This window comes from Triplophysa dalaica, chromosome 6 (genome assembly GCF_015846415.1).
Source record: "Triplophysa dalaica isolate WHDGS20190420 chromosome 6, ASM1584641v1, whole genome shotgun sequence".
Taxonomy (NCBI): Eukaryota; Metazoa; Chordata; class Actinopteri; order Cypriniformes; family Nemacheilidae; genus Triplophysa; species Triplophysa dalaica.
Genome location: NC_079547.1, coordinates 4618278 through 4639372, shown reverse-complemented (window position 1 = coordinate 4639372; position 21095 = coordinate 4618278). Strand labels below are relative to the sequence as shown.

The following is a 21095-nucleotide window of genomic DNA, read 5'->3' as shown; positions in this document are numbered from 1 at the left end:
ATCAAGCGCATCAATTAAAGGGTTCCAGTGACGCAAATGTCTAAGCAAGAGAGCACAACTAAACAAAACAATAAAGTTTTATCGAAGTGTGTTATCAGTGTTTGGTGTCTTTGATTAAGTAAGATCATGATGTTTAATTTAGATGAATCCTTATAAACTTTTAATAATTATTTATACTGTCAATGTGGACAAGTATGCGATTTTTATAAATTAGGCCTATAGTGCTTTGCGTGAGTGATGTAATTAGTAAATTATTACATTTTTGAGGTAACATACCCAAAATTGGTATAATTAATTTGCATTGTCTCTAAAGCCCTTTTCAGACACCAGTCCATCGCTTAGGGGTTAGTTTTATTTTTCACATTGCAGAATCTGTCAACAGGGAATATATATTGTTATACACAGTGACTCTTTTAACCCTGCTCTAAAAAACATGCATATTTATAAAACACCAGAAAAACTGTTTGAATTGTTTATGAATATGATCCAGTGATTATTATAAGATCCCACTTTACATGTTTTGTTGCTGTGTCTACATATTCATATATAACCCAATGACTGAGTAACAAAAAGAATTACTTTGAGGAATAGCTGGATTGCACCAGATGCTAATACCATATTTCGTTGTATAAATAATGTGAAAATAATGAATGATTAATAAAATAAAAATTAAATACATATTGAAGGACTTAAGTGATTTTTATATTTTGTGTGCTTTTTGTTAGTCAAAGAGCTGCTTAAAGTCAATGATTTTGTTATTGTTACAGTACCTTGTTACCTGTGATCGGTGACACCGTCCTTCAAATTGTAGTTAGGTAAGAAATGATTATGGATTTTTTTGTTAAGGCTTAAGTCGATTCGTATTGTGTGTGTGTGTGTGAGTGTTTGAGCACGCATGCATGCGTCTGTGTTTGTGTGTGTGTGTGTGTGTGAGTGAGTGTGTGTACAAAAGCAAGGATGCTACTATGTCAAAGGTTTCATAAACACTCTTCAAACTTTATTAACTATATTAACAAACGATATAACTCTTTATTAAGTCAGTGCTATCTTATTATATACATAATATTTACATAATATATACATTATGATGATGAAGCGCTCTGGATGTTCTTTACACAGCAGTATGCTTGGTTTTCTTGTGGAGAGGTGTGGAGCCATTGTCTTCATCATCATTCTCGCTCAAGTCCCGTCGCCTCTTACCAGAGGGTAAATTGGTGCGAGAGCTCTGAGGTTCAGAAGAAATCGAGCTGGATCCATGGCTGAGGCTCGGGCTTGTGGTGGAACACGCCGATTGAGAGTGAAGGGGTCTTTGCTGGTGTGAGAAAGCAGACCCCTCGGTTCTGTTCTTAAAACGGTTCACTTCCTGTGTGAGCAAGAACCAGAAAACCGGTTTTGATAGAAGGCAGAGCTCGATACTTGAGAACAGACATGATGTTCACAATCTTACCTGGCGTAAGAACGTGTTTATATTCAGAGAATCAGGAGACACACAAGACTGTTTGCAGGTGGGACAAACATGTTCTTCTGAATCCAGCAGACACGATCGGATACCTGCGACCAAACAATCACATATGTTCTCAAAGGTCAAACAAACTTTCTGACTAACATTTGTTTGTGAAGAAACTCACAGTCGTCGCAGTAGCTGCTGCTGCAACAGGGAGTCGACACAGCATCGGTGATGAGATCTTTACAGATCTTACACAGAAAGGCATCGGGCACTGGATCTCCATCTGAGGTCGACGAGGAGGACTCGATCTGGGGTAAGAAAGGTGGATTCTCTTTCTTCTGAGATGCGTAAGCCTCACTAAACAGAACAAGCACACAATTATCAACCAAATGCTAATGTGTGTTCATGGTGATACACGGATGACAGTTTAAACTCACGCATTAATAATGGGAATCACATGCTTTCCGCTGCTGCTCAGCATCACTCCCTTCATGTTGGGGTCCTCCACCTCCATTAGGAAGCTGACAGGAATTCCTGTGCTTCTCCGAATGCGTTTACCCCCAACAAAAGTTGAATCCTGTGAGGGCACAAGCAACAGGTTGCATTTACTTTCATGACATAACATGTGCACAAATGCTGTCCACGGTTTCCTTATGTGTTACCCGTGTCTTTGGGCAGTTTCTGATGTGATGCCCAGGGATGCCACAGTTATGGCACACATAGTTTGGTGGAAGGCCTCCAACCAGCCTGAGTGCTTCACTGGTAAGTGATGAGATTCATGATAGAGTGCACTTGAAAATTCTGCTCGTGATGTGATTGTTATTATACTCACTTCGAAGAATAGTAACAGAGGCTGGACTGGAACATGACAGCTTTTATTTTGTCCTCCTCTGATGCATTTGCCTCAGCCAGATTCTCAGTCTGTTCATTTAGAAATAAATGCTTTATGCGCCTATACAGTTTACATAGTTTTCATGTTGTTCAGTGGATTTCAGTACCCTGAAAAGCTGCTCCAGTGACAGTGATGAACTGTTCACTTGCTGTTGAAAGAAAAACAAAGAGATTTACTAGTAGCAGGCATAACCCCATCACACCCAGAGAGACAAACTAAACATGCTTAAAACAACGCAAATAGAACCCCACCAACTGGTATTTTAAAGCAAAATAGCTAAACCACAGCAAGGTACAAATTTTATATTGAAATTAGTTCATTACAGAACATGTATGTGAAACTTATAAGGTGATGTGAAGTTTTTCTTAAAAAAGAGTTTTAACATGCTGAATTGTATAGTACAATAACATATGTGCCAATTGTCCCAGGCTTCTTCGTGGTCAACTTTGACCAGCTTAAAGAGATCATACGGTACAATGTAAACTACCGAGTCAACACTATTGTTTACATACTGCTTTTGAAGATCCACTGGATGGTTTAGAACAGTTACTGCAAAACAAAACAACAAAGACTCAATGACTGATTGAAATTCACTTAAAGATTCAAATTCGTAACATCTTCACGTGACTTACTTGGCATGTCTGTTATATGTGGATTTTAGTCCAGTTCCAGGGATTCGTCTGACGGTCACCATGGTGTAACTGGGGATGATGTCCGCATCATCAGTGTATTCTGTGGTAAACACACACTTATTTACAGTCTGTCCACATCAACCAAAGTAATACCAAGGGATTGTTTACCAACCACAGTACATATCAATATAACATGCTAACACTACTCGCAACACTTGTTTGTTAAAACATTGCATACTAATGAGTGTCTTAAATGCACCAGGTGAGCTGCGCCGTCGCCAAGCAACAGTAAACTGACTGAAGTCAAGTCATTTGACTTGGCAAAAGATAATTTAGCAACGTTATTTTAATCATTAATTTGCAAAGACTTGTTAAACATGTGTGTCTTATCGTTTTGATTGTTTTTCTTAATGTCCATTTAATGCATTTAAATAGTAATACAAATATTAAGCCAGTGACCCTTATTTTCATAAAAACATTTAATACTTCACAAAAATCAACGTCCCCGTTTAAAGAAAGCAAATAAGTCCATTTTTACATGTGAAATATCAGAACTTACCTTCATTGGTTTGGTCGTTTTTGATGCTCAGATCGCAGCGCTTCAGTTTCTCTCGTCTCATGATTTGGCGTTTCAAATCTCCGAGAGTGATGTGAAGGCCATCAAAGATCACCGTGTCGTGTGTTAGTTTACTGAAAAACTTATAATGAACACACGGCATGTTGACTCGGCTGCGTTCTGATGCCCCTGCAACAATAACAACAGATCAATGAATGCAATAAATTGCAGAAATGCAGAAGAAATTAACAGAAATAACAGCAAGTAATTAACCAGAAATATAATATATATAATCAACACAAATATGAACTTCAAAAGTTAAAAACTTGACAACAACGAGGATGAAGAAATGTGCTCTCAGGAACCGCGATTAGCAACACTAAACAAAACGTAGCTTGTTACCATGGAAACCGATCAAGCGCATCAATTAAAGGGTTCCAGTGACGCAAATGTCTAAGCAAGATAGCACAACTAAACAAAACAATAAAGTTTTATCGAAGTGTGTTATCAGTGTTTGGTGTCTTTGATTAAGTAAGATCATAATGTTTAATTTAGATGAATCCTTATAAACTTTTAATAATTATTTATACTGTCCATGTGGACAAGTATGCGTTTTTTATAAATTAGGCCTATTGTGCTTTGCGTGAGTGATGTGATTAGTAAATTATTACATTTTTGAGGTAACATACCCAAAATTGGTATAATTAATTTGCATTGTCTCTAAAGCCCTTTTCAGACACCAGGCCATCGCTTAGGGGTTAGTTTTATTTTTCACATTGCAGAATCTGTCAACAGGGAATATATATTGTTATACACAGTGACTCTTTTAACCCTGCTCTAAAAAACATGCATATTTATAAAACACCAGAAAAACTGTTTGAATTGTTTATGAATATGATCCAGTGATTATTATAAGATCCCACTTTACATGTTTTGTTGCTGTGTCTACATATTCATATATAACCCAATGACTGAGTAACAAAAAGAATTACTTTGAGGAATAGCTGGATTGCACCAGATGCTAATACCATATTTCGTTGTATAAATAATGTGAAAATAATGAATGATTAATAAAATAAAAATTAAATACATATTGAAGGACTTAAGTGATTTTTATATTTTGTGTGCTTTTTGTTAGTCAAAGAGCTGCTTAAAGTCAATGATTTTGTTATTGTGATAGTACCTTGTTACCTGTGATCGGTGACACCGTCCTTCAAATTGTAGTTAGGTAAGAAATGATTATGGATTTTTTTGTTAAGGCTTAAGTCGATTCGTATTGTGTGTGTGTGTGTGAGTGTTTGAGCACGCATGCATGCGTCTGTGTTTGTGTGTGTGTGTGTGTGTGTGTGTGAGTGTGTGTACAAAAGCAAGGATGCTACTATGTCAAAGGTTTCATAAACACTCTTCAAACTTTATTAACTATATTAACAAACTATATAACTCTTTATTAAGTCTGTGCTATCTTATTATATACATAATATTTACATAATATATACATTATGATGATGAAGCGCTCTGGATGTTCTTTACACATCAGTATGCTTGGTTTTCTTGTGGAGAGGTGTGGAGCCATTGTCTTCATCATCATTCTCGCTCAAGTCCCGTCGCCTCTTACCAGAGGGTAAATTGGTGCGAGAGCTCTGAGGTTCAGAAGAAATCGAGCTGGATCCATGGCTGAGGCTCGGGCTTGTGGTGGAACACGCTGATTGAGAGTGAAGGGGTCTTTGCTGGTGTGAGAAAGCAGACCCCTCGGCTCTGTTCTTAAAACGGTTCACTTCCTGTGTGAGCAAGAACCAGAAAACCGGTTTTGATAGAAGGCAGAGCTCGATACTTGAGAACAAACATGATGTTCACAATCTTACCTGGCGTAAGAACGTGTTTATATTCAGAGCATCAGGAGACACACAAGACTGTTTGCAGGTGGGACAAACATGTTTATCTGAATCCAGCAGACACGATCGGATACCTGCGACCAAACAATCACATATGTTCTCAAAGGTCAAACAAACTTTCTGACTAACATTTGTTTGTGCAGAAACTCACAGTCGTCGCAGTAGCTGCTGCTGCAACAGGGAGTCGACACAGCATCGGTGATGAGATCTTTACAGATCTTACACAGAAAGGCATCGGGCACTGGATCTTCAGCTGAGGTCGACGAGGAGGACTCGATCTGGGGTAAGAAAGGTGGATTCTCTTTCTTCTGAGATGCGTAAGCCTCACTAAACAGAACAAGCACACAATTATCAACCAAATGCTAATGTGTGTTCATGGTGATACACGGATGACAGTTTAAACTCACGCATTAATAATGGGAATGACATGCTTTCCGCTGCTGCTCAGCATCACTCCCTTCATGTTGGGGTCCTCCACCTCCATTAGGAAGCTGACAGGAATTCCTGCGCTTCTCCGAATGAGTTTACCCCCAACAAAAGTTGAATCCTGTGAGGGCACAAGCAACAGGTTGCATTTACTTTCATGACATAACATGTGCACAAATGCTGTCCACGGTTTCCTTATGTGTTACCCGTGTCTTTGGGCAGTTTCTGATGTGATGCCCAGGGATGCCACAGTTATGGCACACATAGTTTGGTGGAAGGCCTCCAACCAGCCTGAGTGCTTCACTGGTAAGTGATGAGATTCATGATAGAGTGCACTTGAAAATTCTGCTCGTGATGTGATTGTTATTATACTCACTTCGAAGAATAGTAACAGAGGCTGGACTGGAACATGATAGCTTTTATTTTGTCCTCCTCTGATGCATTTGCCTCAGCCAGATTCTCAGTCTGTTCATTTAGAAATAAATGCTTTATGCGCCTATACAGTTTACATAGTTTTCATGTTGTTCAGTGGATTTCAGTACCCTGAAAAGCTGCTCCAGTGACAGTGATGAACTGTTCACTTGCTGTTGAAAGAAAAACAAAGAGATTAACTAGTAGCAGGCATAACCCCATCACACCCAGAGAGACAAACTAAACATGCTTAAAACAACGCAAACAGAACCCCATCAACTGGTATTTTAAAGCAAAATAGCTTAACCACAGCAAGGTACAAATTTTATATTGAAATTAGTTCATTACAGAACATGTATGTGAAACTTATAAGGTGATGTGAAGTTTTTCTTAAAAAAGAGTTTTAACTTCCTGAATTGTATAGTACAATAACATATGTGCCTATTGTCCCAGGCTTCTTCGTGGTCAACTTTGACCAGCTTAAAGAGATCATACGGTACAATGTAAACTACCGAGTCAACACTATTGTTTACATACTGCTTTTGAAGATCCACTGGATGGTTTAGAACAGTTACTGCAAAACAAAACAACAAAGACTCAATGACTGATTGAAATTCACTTAAAGATTCAAATTCGTAACATCTTCACGTGACTTACTTGGCATGTCTGTTATATGTGGATTTTAGTCCAGTTCCAGGGATTCGTCTGACGGTCACCATGGTGTAACTGGGGATGATGTCCGCATCATCAGTGTATTCTGTGGTAAACACACACTTATTTACAGTCTGTCCACATCAACCAAAGTAATACCAAGGGATTGTTTACCAACCACAGTACATATCAATATAACATGCTAACACTACTCGCAACACTTGTTTGTTAAAACATTGCATACTAATGAGTGTCTTAAATGCACCAGGTGAGCTGCGCCGTCGCCAAGCAACAGTAAATTGACTGAAGTCAAGCCATTTGACTTGGCAAAAGATAATTTAGCAACGTTATTTTAATAATTAATTTGCAAAGACTTGTTAAACATGTGTGTCTTATCGTTTTGATTGTTTTTCTTAATGTCCATTTAATGCATTTAAATAGTAATACAAATATTAAGCCAGTGACCTTTATTTTCATAAAAACATTTAATACTTCACAAAAATCAACGTCCCCGTTTAAAGAAAGCAAATAAGTCAATTTTTACATGTGAAATATCAGAACTTACCTTCATTGGTTTGGTCGTTTTTGATGCTCAGATCGCAGCGCTTCAGTTTCTCTCGTCTCATGATTTGGCGTTTCAAATCTCCGAGAGTGATGTGAAGGCCATCAAAGATCACCGTGTCGTGTGTTAGTTTACTGAAAAACTTATAATGAATACACGGCATGTTGACTCGGCTGCGTTCTGATGCCCCTGCAACAATAACAACAGATCAATGAATGCAATAAATTGCAGAAATGCAGAAGAAATTAACAGAAATAACAGCAAGTATTTAACCACAAATATAATATATATAATCAACACAAATATGAACTTCAAAAGTTAAAAACTTGACAACAACGAGGATGAAGAAATGTGCTCTCAGGAACCGCGATTAGCAACACTAAACAAAACGTAGCTTGTTACCATGGAAACCGATCAAGCGCATCAATTAAAGGGTTCCAGTGACGCAAATGTCTAAGCAAGAGAGCACAACTAAACAAAACAATAAAGTTTTATCGAAGTGTGTTATCAGTGTTTGGTGTCTTTGATTAAGTAAGATCATAATGTTTAATTTAGATGAATCCTTATAAACTTTTAATAATTATTTATACTGTCCATGTGGACAAGTATGCGTTTTTTATAAATTAGGCCTATTGTGCTTTGCGTGAGTGATGTAATTAGTAAATTATTACATTTTTGAGGTAACATACCCAAAATTGGTATAATTAATTTGCATTGTCTCTAAAGCTCTATCAAAAATGTTTACATTTTTTTATTTGACCTCAAATCGGGCACGAGCATTGGTCAATTAAACTGCCTCCCAAATGCGCGCGCAAACAGGGAGTTCACATAGGGAAAAACACAGCATGAAAAGAAACATGTCGGCTCACATTCTTTACTAACGCACATCAATAATTTGTACAAAATACATAAGTGTGTTCGAGCCTTTGCATAAATAACAGGAGTGAGAATGAGACTCGTATTCAAATGCAAAACAAGAGGCACCCAAAACCGTGCTGAAAGCTTCATATGTTTTAAATTAGTATTCAAAAAGATCTCACATGACGTGAACATTAAACAAGAACGACAAAACAAATGAAGACTTTTTGATAAAAACGTTTGTAATTAATTGAACGTGAATTACAGACCTAAACAAACATGAACGCTCTTCCTCCACTCCAGACACGATCCAGAAAAACTATCTGCTATTAGATTAGATTCAACTTTATTGTCATTACACATATACAAGTACAGTACAGTGTAACGAAATGTAGTTTAGGTCTAACCAGAAGTGCAATTAGCAAGTGCAGGATATACAGTGTTAATAAATACAGAATACAATATAAGGGAAATACTATACAAATGTTCTATTACAATATGACAGTCGGTATGTACATTGGACAATACATACAGAAGGCTATATACTGTGAACATGAATGTACAGGTGGATATGAACAGATAACAATTTAGACTATACAATTGTGCAAGTGACTTAAGTGTGCATTAATTACAGACATTAGCTATTAAAGTTACAGTGCAGAAGATGAGTTAATGCAGTTATTAAGGTTACAGTGCAGTAGATGAATTAATGCAGTTATTGAAGTTATGGTGCAATAGATGAGTAGATGCAGTTAATAGAGTTACAGTGCAGTAGATGAGTTAGTGCAGTTATTGTTATTGAAGTTACAGTGCAGTAGATGAGTAGATGCAGTTAATAGAGTTACTGAGTTACTAATACAGTTATTGAAGTTATGGTGCAATATATGAGTAGATGCCGTTAATAGAGTGACAGTGCAGTAGATGAATTAGTGCAGTTATTGTTATTGAAGTTACAGTGCAGTAGATGAGTAGATGCAGTTAATAGAGTTACTGAGTGTCACGGTTCTGCCCATCTTGTCTGGCTAATTCTTGGTCTTGAGGCAGAACCAAAACAGAATTCCCTGTTTCATGTGGGGAGAGACATTTTGGACCTTTTGGCCTTCCATACTCTCCCCTAGTCTCGTCTGTGTTTCCCGCCCTTTCCGTGTCATTAGCTTCCCCTTAGTGTTTCATCTGTTTCACCTGGTCCCCATTAATTATCCTGTGTTTTGTCTCCCTATAAGAGTCCTCATGTTTCATTGTCCTGTGCGCGTTCATTGTATATGATACCCTGTAAGCTGTACCCTGTCTGTTCCTGTAGTTGAATGCTGTGCCCATCAAAGTCTTGCTGTTTCAAGTTTGTTGTCTCCCGAGTTCCTGTCTTGTAAGTGTAGTTTAGTTCAGTTTAGTGTTTGTCTCTAGTGTTTGTTTTCTTAGTTTATTGAGACGGTGTCCTTGTTTATTATCTTAGTATATTTATCCCTGTATTGTTTTCCCCCATCGTGGGTCTTTGTTTTACCTGTTTGTTAGTATTTCTTTGTTAATAAATATCCTTGTATACCCCACGTCTGAGTCCTGCCTGCACTTGGGTTCTCCTGCCTTATCTCCCTGCGAGATTCTTGACACTGAGTTACTAATACAGTTATTGAAGTTATGGTGCAATAGATGAGTAGATGCAGTTAATAGAGTTACTGAGTTACTAATACAGTTATTGAAGTTATGGTGCAATAGATGAGTAGATGCAGTTAATAGAGTTACTGAGTTACTAATACAGTTATTGAAGTTATGGTGCAATAGATGAGTAGATGCAGTTAATAGAGTTACTGAGTTACTAATACAGTTATTGAAGTTATGGTGCAATAGATGAGTAGATGCAGTTAATAGAGTTACTGAGTTACTAATACAGTTATTGAAGTTATGGTGCAATAGATGAGTAGATGCCGTTAATAGAGTTACACTGCAGTAGATGAGTTGGTGCAGTTATTGAAGTTACAGTGCAGTAGATGAGGTAATTCAGTTATGAGAGTAGTCCATTAGTGCAAATGGGCATTCAGTAATATTCCTTGTGTGCAAGTGAGCAGTATAGAGTGCAAATTATGCTGTGTGTGTGTAAACAGTCCGGTAGAGCAGATACATGAAGTACTGGTGTGTACAGTTCAGTCATGCATGGCAGCCCTTTAGTGCAATGTAAACAATGTAATAGCAGCATTAAAGTTAAAGTTATGAGGGGTAGTGGAATCATTGGGGAGCAGAGTTCAATAATGAAACTGCTCTGGGAAAAAAGCTGTTTCCTAGTCTGCTGGTTCTTGTCCGGAGGCACCTGAAGCGCCTACCGGAAGGCAGGAGAGTAAACAGTCTGTGAGAAGGGTGAGAGGAGTCCTTGAGAATGCTGCGAGCTCGACGCAGACAGCGTCTCTTCTGGATGTCCTCAATGGAATAGAGTGTAGTCCCTGTGATGCGCTGGGCTGTTTTCACCACCCGCTGCAGTGCATTGCGCTCAGCAACAGAACAGTTCCCATACCAGACTGTGACACAGTTGGTCAGGATGCTCTCTATCATGCAGCGATAGAAGTTCACCAGGATAGTTGAAGACAGTTGGTTCTTCCCTTAGTGTCCTCAGAAAGAAGAGACGCTGGTGAGCCTTCTTGACCAGGCATGAGGTGTTGGTGGTCCAGGATTGGTCCTCCGAAATATGGATCCCCAGGAACTTAAAACTGGAAACACGTATAACAGCCGTCCCGTTAATGTGGATGGGGTCGTGTGTGCCTCCCTTCGCCTTCCTGAAGTCCACGACGATCTCCTTTGTCTTGGAGGTGTTAAGGAGCAGGATGTTGTTTGGGCACCATGTGGCCAGTTGCCGTACCTCCTCCCTGTAAGCAGTCTCATCGTTGTTGCTGATGAGACCAATCACTGTTGTATCGTCTGCGAACTTGATGAAGGAGTTAGATCCATTCACAGGTCTGCAGTCGAGTGTGAAAAGGGAGTAGAGAAAGGGGCTCAGTACGCAGCCCTTATGGAAGCAAATAAGAGACATAATGTTTTGAAATTTAACAGCCTATGAATACTTGATTTTGAACTATTTTACTTTGGAAACCATGAATCTGAATTTATTTGTTTCAAATTTACCTCTATGAAATTTAAATATGAAAATTCTTGATTTCCAATTTGAAAACCTGAATTTAATGCTCACAAATTCAGATACAAAAAAAATCAACTTACAGAATTTCAGATAAAATACATTCAGATTGATCAAATTTGATTGCTCTTATTCAGATCTCAAATTTCAAGTTAATACTTTTCAAAGAAAACATATGTCTAATTCGACTGCTCAAATTCAGATCGAAAAATTCAAGTTAAATATTCACATGGTCACCAGGCCATCGCTTAGGGGTTAGTTTTATTTTTCACATTGCAGAATCTGTCAACAGGGAATATATATTGTTATACACAGTGACTCTTTTAACCCCGCTCTAAAAAACATGCATATTTATAAAACACCAGGAAAACTGTTTGAATTGTTTATGAATATGATCCAGTGAGTATTATAAGATCCTACTTTACATGTTTTGTTGCTGTGTCTACATATTCATATATAACCCAATGACTGAGTAACAAAAAGAATTACTTTGAGGAATAGCTGGATTGCACCAGATGCTAATACCATATTTCGTTGTATAAATAATGTGAAAATAATGAATGATTAATAAAATAAAAATTAAATACATATTGAAGGACTTAAGTGATTTTTATATTTTGTGTGCTTTTTGTTAGTCAAAGAGCTGCTTAAAGTCAATGATTTTGTTATTGTTACAGTACCTTGTTACCTGTGATTGGTGACGCCAACCTTCAAATTGTAGTTAGGTAAGAAATGATTACGGATTTTTTTGTTAAGGCTTAAGTCGATTCGTATTGTGTGTGTGTGAGTGTGTGTACAAAAGCAAGGATGCTACTATGTCAAAGGTTTCATTAACACTCTTCAAACTTTATTAACTATATTTACAAACTAAATAACTCTTTATTAAGTCAGTGCTATCTTATCATATACATCATATTTACATAATATATACATTATGATGATGAAGCGCTCTGGATGTTCTTTACACAGCTGTATGCTTGGTTTTCTTGTGGAGAGGTGTGGAGCCATTGTCTTCATCATCATTCTCGCTCAAGTCCCGTCGCCTCTTACCAGAGGGTAAATTGGTGCGAGAGCTCTGAGGTTCATAAGAAATTGAGCTGGATCCATGGCTGAGGCTCGGGCTTGTGGTGGAACACGCCGATTGAGAGTTAAGGGGTCTTTGCTGGTGTGAGAAAGCAGACCCCTCGGCTCTGTTCTTAAAATGGTTCACTTCCTGTGTGAGCAAGAACCAGAAAACCGGTTTTGATAGAAGGCAGAGCTCGATACTTGAGAACAAACATGATGTTCACAATCTTACCTGGCGTAAGAACGTGTTTATATTCAGAGAATCAGGAGACACACAAGACTGTTTGCAGGTGGGACAAACATGTTTATCTGAATCCAGCAGACACGATCGGATACCTGCGACCAAACAATCACATATGTTCTCAAAGGTCAAACAAACTTTCTGACTAACATTTGTTTGTGCAGAAACTCACAGTCGTCGCAGTAGCTGCTGCTGCAACAGGGAGTCGACACAGCATCGGTGATGAGATCTTTACAGATCTTACACAGAAAGGCATCGGGCACTGGATCTTCAGCTGAGGTGGACGAGGAGGACTCGATCTGGGGTAAGAAAGGTGGATTCTCTTTCTTCTGAGATGCGTAAGCCTCACTAAACAGAACAAGCACACAATTATCAACCAAATGCAAATGTGTGTTCATGGTGATACACGGATGACAGTTTAAACTCACGCATTAATAATGGGAATGACATGCTTTCCGCTGCTGCTCAGCATCACTCCCTTCATGTTGGGGTCCTCCACCTCCATTAGGAAGCTGACAGGAATTCCTGCGCTTCTCCGAATGCGTTTACCCCCAACAAAAGTTGAATCCTGTGAGGGCACAAGCAACAGGTTGCATTTACTTTCATGACATAACATGTGCACAAATGCTGTCCACAGTTTCCTTATGTGTTACCCGTGTCTTTGGGCAGTTTCTGATGTGATGCCCAGGGATGCCACAGTTATGGCACACATAGTTTGGTGGAAGGCCTCCAACCAGCCTGAGTGCTTCACTGGTAAGTGATGAGATTCATGATAGAGTGCACTTGAAAATTCTGCTCGTGATGTGATTGTTATTATACTCACTTCCAAGAATAGTAACAGAGGCTGGACTGGAACATGACAGCTTTTATTTTGTCCTCCTCTGATGCATTTGCCTCAGCCAGATTCTCAGTCTGTTCATTTAGAAATAAATGCTTTATGCGCCTATACAGTTTACATAGGTTTCATTTTGTTCAGTGGATTTCAGTACCCTGAAAAGCTGCTCCAGTGACAGTGATGAACTGTTCACTTGCTGTTGAAAGAAAAACAAAGAGATTTACTAGTAGCAGGCATAACCCCATCACACCCAGAGAGACAAACTAAACATGCTTAAAACAACGCAAACAGAACCCCACCAACTGGTATTTTAAAGCAAAATAGCTAAACCACAGCAAGGTACAAATTTTATATTGAAATTAGTTCATTACAGAACATGTATGTGAAACTTATAAGGTGATGTGAAGTTTTTCTTAAAAAAGAGTTTTAACTTCCTGAATTGTATAGTACAATAACATATGTGCCAATTGTCCCAGGCTTCTTCGTGGTCAACTCTGACCAGCTTAAAGAGATCATACGGTACAATGTAAACAACCGAGTCAACACTATTGTTTACATACTGCTTTTGAAGATCCACTTGATGGTTCAGAACAGTTACTGCAAAACAAAACAACAAAGACTCAATGACTGATTGAAATTCACTTAAAGATTCAAATTCGTAACATCTTCACGTGACTTACTTGGCATGTCTGTTATATGTGGATTTTAGTCCAGTTCCAGGGATTCGTCTGACGGTCACCATGGTGTAACTGGGGATGATGTCCGCATTATCAGTGTATTCTGTGGTAAACACACACTTATTTACAGTCCGTCCACATCAACCAAAGTAATACCAAGGGATTGTATACCAACCACAGTACATATCAATATAACATGCTAACACTTCTCGCAACACTTGTTTGTTAAAACATTGCATACTAATGAGTGTCTTAAATGCAACAGGTGAGCTGCGCCGTCGCCAAGCAACAGTAAACTGACTGAGGTCAAGCCATTTGACTTGGCAAAAGATAATTTAGCAACGTTATTTTAATCATTAATTTGCAAAGACTTGTTAAACATGTGTGTCTTATCGTTTTGATTGTTTTTCTTAATGTCCATTTAATGCATTTAAATAGTAAAACAAATATTAAACCAGTGACCCTTATTTTCATAAAAACATTTAATACTTCACAAAAATCAACGTGCCCGTTTAAAGAAAGCAAATAAGTCAATTTTTACATGTGAAATATCAGAACTTACCTTCATTGGTTTGGTCGTTTTTGATGCTCAGATCGCAGCGCTTCAGTTTCTCTCGTCTCATGATTTGGCGTTTCAAATCTCCGAGAGTGATGTGAAGGCCATCAAAGATCACCGTGTCGTGTGTTAGTTTACTAAAAAACTTATAATGAACACACGGCATGTTGACTCGGCTGCGTTCTGATGCCCCTGCAACAATAACAACAGATCAATGAATGCAATAAATTGCAGAAATGCAGAAGAAATTAACAGAAATAACAGCAAGTAATATACCAGAAATATAATATATATAATCAACACAAATATGAACTTCAAAAGTTAAAAACTTGACAACAACGAGGATGTAGAAATGTGCTCTCAGGAACCGCGATTAGCAACACTAAACAAAACGTAGCTTGTTACCATGGAAACCGATCAAGCGCATCAATTAAAGGGTTCCAGTGACGCAAATGTCTAAGCAAGAGAGCACAACTAAACAAAACAATAAAGTTTTATCGAAGTGTGTTATCAGTGTTTGGTGTCTTTGATTAAGTAAGATCATAATGTTTAATTTAGATGAATCCTTATAAACTTTTAATAATTATTTATACTGTCAATGTGGACAAGTATGCGATTTTTATAAATTAGGCCTATTGTGCTTTGCGTGAGTGATGTAATTAGTAAATTATTACATTTTTGAGGTAACATACCCAAAATTTGTATTATTAATTTGCATTGTCTCTAAAGCCCTATCAAAAATGTTTACATTTTTTTATTTGACCTGAAATCGGGCACGAGCATTGGTCAATTAAACTGCCTCCCAAATGCGCGCGCAAACAGGGAGTTCACATAGGGAAAACACAGCATGAAAAGAAACATGTCGGCTCACATTCTTTATTAACGCACATCAATAATTTGTACAAAATACATAAGTGTATTCGAGCCTTTGCATTAATAACAGGAGTGAGAATGAGACTCGTATTCAAATGCAAAACAAGAGGCACCCAAAACCGTACTAAAGCTTCATATGTTTTAAATTAGTATTCAAAAAGATCTCACATGACGTGAACATTAAACAAGAACTACAAAACAAATGAAGACTTTTTGATAAAAACGTTTGTAATTAATTGAACGTGAATTAAAGACCTAAACAAACATGAACGCTCTTCCTCCACTCCAGACACGATCCACAAAAACTATCTGCTATCTGTCTGTCGCTACAGTTCTCCTGAAGAATAAGAAACACCATCATTTCAAGTGTGCCTACCTCCCAGATAAAAAAAATATGAATATGTTTTACTACAAAAAAAAGTATTTTAAGTTAAAAAAATCGTATTGATGTGACCGGATGAAGTGGTTTGTTGAAGATCTAGACACCTGTGTAGGCTATCTATACCTACTCCCTTCCTCCAGAGGGAGTCATCACGTTTTTTATATCTTGTTAAAATGCATCCTGGCTATTTTCTCAGCATTAACTATACAAAGATTTAGATTATTTTATCCAATAAGCAAAATTATAAAATTGTAACTTCGAGGAATAGGAAGGATCACAAATAGATGAGCCTTCCAGTCAATTTGATGTTCAAACCATTCAGTCAAAAATGGCACCTTGTTTTTAAAAGTGTAAAGGCCCTATTGAAAAAATAATTTTCTGTGTCCTTTTCAGACACCAGGCCATCCCTTAGGGGTTAGTTTTATTTTTCACATTGCAGAATCTGTCAACAGGGAATATATATTGTTATACACAGTGACTCTTTTAACCCTGCTCTAAAAAACATGCATATTTATAAAACACCAGAAAAACTGTTTGAATTGTTTATGAATATGATCCAGTGAGTATTATAAGATCCCACTTTACATGTTTTGTTGCTGTGTCTACATATTCATATATAACCCAATGACTGAGTAACAAAAATAATTACTTTGAGGAATAGCTGGATTGCACCAGATGCTAATACCATATTTCGTTGTATAAATAATGTGAAAATAATTAATGATTAATAAAATAATAATTAAATACATATTGCAGGACTTAAGTGATTTTTATATTTTGTGTGCTTTTTGTTAGTCAAAGAGCTGCTTAAAGTCAATGATTTTGTTATTGTTACAGTACCTTGTTACCTGTGATTGGTGACGCCAACCTTCAAATTGTAGTTAGGTAAGAAATGATTATGGATTTTTTTGTTAAGGCTTAAGTCGATTCGTATTGTGTGTGTGTGTGTGTGTGTGTGTGTGAGTGTGTGTACAAAAGCAAGGATGCTACTATGTCAAAGGTTTCATAAACACTCTTCAAACTTTATTAACTATATTAACAAACTATATAACTCTTTATTAAGTCAGTGCTATCTTATTATATACATAATATTTACATAATATATACATAATGATGATGAAGCGCTCTAGATGTTCTTTACACAGCAGTATGCTTGGTTTTCTTGTGGAGAGGTGTGGAGCCATTGTCTTCATCATCATTCTCGCTCAAGTCCCGTCGCCTCTTACCAGAGGGTAAATTGGTGTGAGAGCTCTGAGGTTCAGAAGAAATCGAGCTGGATCCATGGCTGAGGCTCGGGCTTGTGGTGGAACACGCCGATTGAGAGTGAAGGGGTCTTTGCTGGTGTGAGAAAGCAGACCCCTCGGCTCTGTTCTTAAAACGGTTCACTTCCTGTGTGAGCAAGAACCAGAAAACCGGTTTTGATAGAAGGCAGAGCTCGATACTTGAGAACAGACATGATGTTCACAATCTTACCTGGCGTAAGAACGTGTTTATATTCAGAGAATCAGGAGACACACAAGACTGTTTGCAGGTGGGACAAACATGTTTATCTGAATCCAGCAGACACGATCGGATACCTGCGACCAAACAATCACATATGTTCTCAAAGGTCAAACAAACTTTCTGACTAACATTTGTTTGTGCAGAAACTCACAGTCGTCGCAGTAGCTGCTGCTGCAACAGGGAGTCGACACAGCATCGGTGATGAGATCTTTACAGATCTTACACAGAAAGGCATCGGGCACTGGATCTCCATCTGAGGCTGACGAGGAGGACTCGATCTGGGGTAAGAAAGGTGGATTCTCTTTCTTCTGAGATGCGTAAGCCTCACTAAACAGAACAAGCACACAATTATCAACCAAATGCAAATGTGTGTTCATGGTGATACACGGATGACAGTTTAAACTCACGCATTAATAATGGGAATGACATGCTTTCCGCTCCTGCTCAGCATCACTCCCTTCATGTTGGGGTCCTCCACCTCCATTAGGAAGCTGACAGGAATTCCTGCGCTTCTCCGAATGCGTTTACCCCCAACAAAAGTTGAATCCTGTGAGGGCACAAGCAACAGGTTGCATTTACATTCATGACATAACATGAGCACAAATGCTGTCCACGGTTTCCTTATGTGTTACCCGTGTCTTTGGGCAGTTTCTGATGTGATGCCCAGGGATGCCACAGTTATGGCACACATAGTTTGGTGGAAGGCCTCCAACCAGCCTGAGTGCTTCACTGGTAAGTGATGAGATTCATGATAGAGTGCACTTGAAAATTCTGCTCGTGATGTGATTGTTATTATACTCACTTCAAAGAATAGTAACAGAGGCTGGACTGGAACATGACAGCTTTTATTTTGTCCTCCTCTGATGCATTTGCCTCAGCCAGATTCTCAGTCTGTTCATTTAGAAATAAATGCTTTATGCGCCCATACAGTTTACATAGTTTTCATGTTGTTCAGTGGATTTCAGTACCCTGAAAAGCTGCTCCAGTGACAGTGATGAACTGTTCACTTGCTGTTGAAAGAAAAACAAAGAGATTTACTAGTAGCAGGCATAACCCCATCACACCCAGAGAGACAAACTAAACATGCTTAAAACAACGCAAACAGAACCCCATCAACTGGTATTTTAAAGCAAAATAGCTAAACCACAGCAAGGTACAAATTTTATATTGAAATTAGTTCATTACAGAACATGTATGTGAAACTTATAAGGTGATGTGAAATTTTTCTTAAAAAAGAGTTTTAACTTCCTGAATTGTATAGTACAATAACATATGTGCCTATTGTCCCAGGCTTCTTCGTGGTCAACTCTGACCAGCTTAAAGAGATCATACGGTACAATGTAAACAACCGAGTCAACACTATTGTTTACATACTGCTTTTGAAGATCCACTTGATGGTTTAGAACAGTTACTGCAAAACAAAACAACAAAGACTCAATGACTGATTGAAATTCACCTAAAGATTCAAATTCGTAACATCTTCACGTGACTTACTTGGCATGTCTGTTATATGTGGATTTTAGTCCAGTTCCAGGGATTCGTCTGACGGTCACCATGGTGTAACTGGGGATGATGTCCGCATCATCAGTGTATTCTGTGGTAAACACACACTTATTTACAGTCCGTCCACATCAACCAAAGTAATACCAAGGGATTGTTTACCAACCACAGTACATATCAATATAACATGCTAACACTACTCGCAACACTTGTTTGTTAAAATATTGCATACTAATGAGTGTCTTAAATGCACCAGGTGAGCTGCGCCGTCGCCAAGCAACAGTAAATTGACTGAAGTCAAGCCATTTGACTTGGCAAAAGATAATTTAGCAACGTTATTTTAATAATTAATTTGCAAAGACTTGTTAAACATGTGTGTCTTATCGTTTTGATTGTTTTTCTTAATGTCCATTTAATGCATTTAAATAGTAATACAAATATTAAGCCAGTGACCCTTATTTTCATAAAAACATTTAATACTTCACAAAAATCAACGTGCCCGTTTAAAGAAAGCAAATAAGTCCATTTTTACATGTGAAATATCAGAACTTACCTTCATTGGTTTGGTCGTTTTTGATGCTCAGATCGCAGCGCTTCAGTTTCTCTCGTCTCATGATTTGGCGTTTCAAATCTCCGAGAGTGATGTGAAGGCCATCAAAGATCACCGTGTCGTGTGTTAGTTTACTGAAAAACTTATAATGAACACACGGCATGTTGACTCGGCTGCGTTCTGATGCCCCTGCAACAATAACAACAGATCAATGAATGCAATAAATTGCAGAAATGCAGAAGAAATTAACAGAAATAACAGCAAGTAATTAACCAGAAATATAATATATATAATCAACACAAATATGAACTTCAAAAGTTAAAAACTTGACAACAACGAGGATGAAGAAATGTGCTCTCAGGAACCGCGATTAGCAACACTAAACAAAACGTAGCTTGTTACCATGGAAACCGATCAAGCGCATCAATTAAAGGGTTCCAGTGACGCAAATGTCTAAGCAAGAGAGCACAACTAAACAAAACAATAAAGTTTTATCGAAGTGTGTTATCAGTGTTTGGTGTCTTTGATTATGTAAGATCATAATGTTTAATTTAGATGAATCCTTATAAACTTTTAATAATTATTTATACTGTCAATGTGGACAAGTATGCGATTTTTATTAATTAGGCCTATTGTGCTTTGCGTGAGTGATGTAATTAGTAAATTATTACATTTTTGAGGTAACATACCCAAAATTGGTATAATTAATTTGCATTGTCTCTAAAGCCCTTTTCAGACACCAGGCCATCGCTTAGGGGTTAGTTTTATTTTTCACATTGCAGAATCTGTCAACAGGGAATATATTGTTATACACAGTGACTCTTTTAACCCTGCTCTAAAAAACATGCATATTTATAAAACACCAGAAAAACTGTTTGAATTGTTTATGAATATGATCCAGTGATTATTATAAGATCCCACTTTACATGTTTTGTTGCTGTGTCTACATATTCATATATAACCCAATGACTGAGTAACAAAAAGAATTACTTTGAGGAATAGCTGGATTGCACCAGATGCTAATACCATATTTCGTTGTATAAATAATGTGAAAATAATTAATGATTAATAAAATAAAAATTAAATACATATTGCAGGACTTAAGTGATTTTTATATTTTGTGTGCTTTTTGTTGGTCAAAGAGCTGCTTAAAGTCAATGATTTTGTTATTGTTACAGTACCTTGTTACCTGTGATTGGTAACACCAACCTTCAAATTGTAGTTAGGTAAGAAATGATTATGGATTTTTTTGTTAAGGCTTAAGTCGATTCGTATTGTGTGTGTGAGTGTGTGTGTGTGAGTGTGTGTACAAAAGCAAGGATGCTACTATGTCAAAGGTTTCATAAACACTCTTCAAACTTTATTAACTATATTAACAAACGATATAACTCTTTATTAAGTCAGTGCTATCTTATTATATACATAATATTTACATAATATATACATTATGATGATGAAGCGCTCTAGATGT

The 21095-nt window shown here is 37.6% G+C and overlaps 5 protein-coding genes across 5 annotated transcripts; all 5 read right to left on the bottom strand.

Moving 5' to 3' along the window:
• Positions 1–1076: 1076 nt before the first annotated feature.
• LOC130424438 (E3 ubiquitin-protein ligase RBBP6-like) lies at positions 1077–2562 on the bottom strand. Its single transcript, XM_056750081.1, has 8 exons — positions 2542–2562; positions 2446–2487; positions 2280–2368; positions 2110–2206; positions 1885–2024; positions 1629–1804; positions 1448–1551; positions 1077–1363 (listed from the first exon to the last, which is right to left on the bottom strand). The coding sequence occupies exons 1-8, from the start codon at positions 2560–2562 to the stop codon at positions 1112–1114; spliced, it is 921 nt and encodes a 306-aa protein (XP_056606059.1). The 3' UTR covers positions 1077–1111.
• On the bottom strand, positions 2363–3906 carry LOC130424847 (E3 ubiquitin-protein ligase RBBP6-like). The gene is made up of 3 exons (XM_056750810.1): positions 3531–3906; positions 2972–3071; positions 2363–2888 (listed from the first exon to the last, which is right to left on the bottom strand). Exons 1-3 carry the CDS (start codon positions 3688–3690, stop codon positions 2837–2839), a joined length of 312 nt encoding a protein of 103 aa, XP_056606788.1. The 5' UTR covers positions 3691–3906; the 3' UTR covers positions 2363–2836.
• A 1147-nt stretch (positions 3907–5053) lies between these two features.
• On the bottom strand, positions 5054–7632 carry LOC130424436 (E3 ubiquitin-protein ligase RBBP6-like). The gene is made up of 10 exons (XM_056750080.1): positions 7473–7632; positions 6914–7013; positions 6794–6830; positions 6388–6429; positions 6222–6310; positions 6052–6148; positions 5827–5966; positions 5571–5746; positions 5390–5493; positions 5054–5305 (listed from the first exon to the last, which is right to left on the bottom strand). Exons 1-10 carry the CDS (start codon positions 7630–7632, stop codon positions 5054–5056), a joined length of 1197 nt encoding a protein of 398 aa, XP_056606058.1.
• Positions 7633–12393: 4761 nt separating this feature from the next.
• Positions 12394–15089, bottom strand: LOC130425094 (E3 ubiquitin-protein ligase RBBP6-like). The gene is made up of 10 exons (XM_056751155.1): positions 14823–15089; positions 14264–14363; positions 14140–14180; positions 13738–13775; positions 13572–13660; positions 13402–13498; positions 13177–13316; positions 12921–13096; positions 12740–12843; positions 12394–12655 (listed from the first exon to the last, which is right to left on the bottom strand). The coding sequence occupies exons 1-10, from the start codon at positions 14980–14982 to the stop codon at positions 12404–12406; spliced, it is 1197 nt and encodes a 398-aa protein (XP_056607133.1). The 5' UTR covers positions 14983–15089; the 3' UTR covers positions 12394–12403.
• A 2119-nt stretch (positions 15090–17208) lies between these two features.
• LOC130424435 (E3 ubiquitin-protein ligase RBBP6-like) lies at positions 17209–20003 on the bottom strand. The gene is made up of 10 exons (XM_056750079.1): positions 19628–20003; positions 19069–19168; positions 18949–18985; positions 18543–18584; positions 18377–18465; positions 18207–18303; positions 17982–18121; positions 17726–17901; positions 17545–17648; positions 17209–17460 (listed from the first exon to the last, which is right to left on the bottom strand). Exons 1-10 carry the CDS (start codon positions 19785–19787, stop codon positions 17209–17211), a joined length of 1197 nt encoding a protein of 398 aa, XP_056606057.1. The 5' UTR covers positions 19788–20003.
• Between the last annotated feature and the right edge of the window lie 1092 nt (positions 20004–21095).

Coding starts and splice junctions, on each gene's coding strand:
- LOC130424435 (XM_056750079.1), bottom strand. CDS start 19,787: ATGCCGTGTGTTCATTATAAGTTTTTCAGTAAACTAACACACGACACG. Junction 18,986..19,068: donor ACATATAACAGACATGCCAA/GTAAGTCACGTG, acceptor TTTGTTTTGCAG/TAACTGTTCTAAACCATCAA. Junction 17,461..17,544: donor TAAACACGTTCTTACGCCAG/GTAAGATTGTGA, acceptor TTGCTCACACAG/GAAGTGAACCGTTTTAAGAA.
- LOC130424438 (XM_056750081.1), bottom strand. CDS start 2,562: ATGTTTAGTTTGTCTCTCTGG. Junction 2,025..2,109: donor GAAACTGCCCAAAGACACGG/GTAACACATAAG, acceptor GTGCCCTCACAG/GATTCAACTTTTGTTGGGGG. Junction 1,805..1,884: donor GTGATTCCCATTATTAATGC/GTGAGTTTAAAC, acceptor TGTTCTGTTTAG/TGAGGCTTACGCATCTCAGA.
- LOC130424436 (XM_056750080.1), bottom strand. CDS start 7,632: ATGCCGTGTATTCATTATAAGTTTTTCAGTAAACTAACACACGACACG. Junction 5,747..5,826: donor GTCATTCCCATTATTAATGC/GTGAGTTTAAAC, acceptor TGTTCTGTTTAG/TGAGGCTTACGCATCTCAGA. Junction 5,494..5,570: donor CAGCAGCTACTGCGACGACT/GTGAGTTTCTGC, acceptor GTTTGGTCGCAG/GTATCCGATCGTGTCTGCTG.
- LOC130424847 (XM_056750810.1), bottom strand. CDS start 3,690: ATGCCGTGTGTTCATTATAAGTTTTTCAGTAAACTAACACACGACACG. Junction 3,072..3,530: donor AAACGACCAAACCAATGAAG/GTAAGTTCTGAT, acceptor TGTTTACCACAG/AATACACTGATGATGCGGAC. Junction 2,889..2,971: donor ACATATAACAGACATGCCAA/GTAAGTCACGTG, acceptor TTTGTTTTGCAG/TAACTGTTCTAAACCATCCA.
- LOC130425094 (XM_056751155.1), bottom strand. CDS start 14,982: ATGCCGTGTGTTCATTATAAGTTTTTTAGTAAACTAACACACGACACG. Junction 13,317..13,401: donor GAAACTGCCCAAAGACACGG/GTAACACATAAG, acceptor GTGCCCTCACAG/GATTCAACTTTTGTTGGGGG. Junction 12,656..12,739: donor TAAACACGTTCTTACGCCAG/GTAAGATTGTGA, acceptor TTGCTCACACAG/GAAGTGAACCATTTTAAGAA.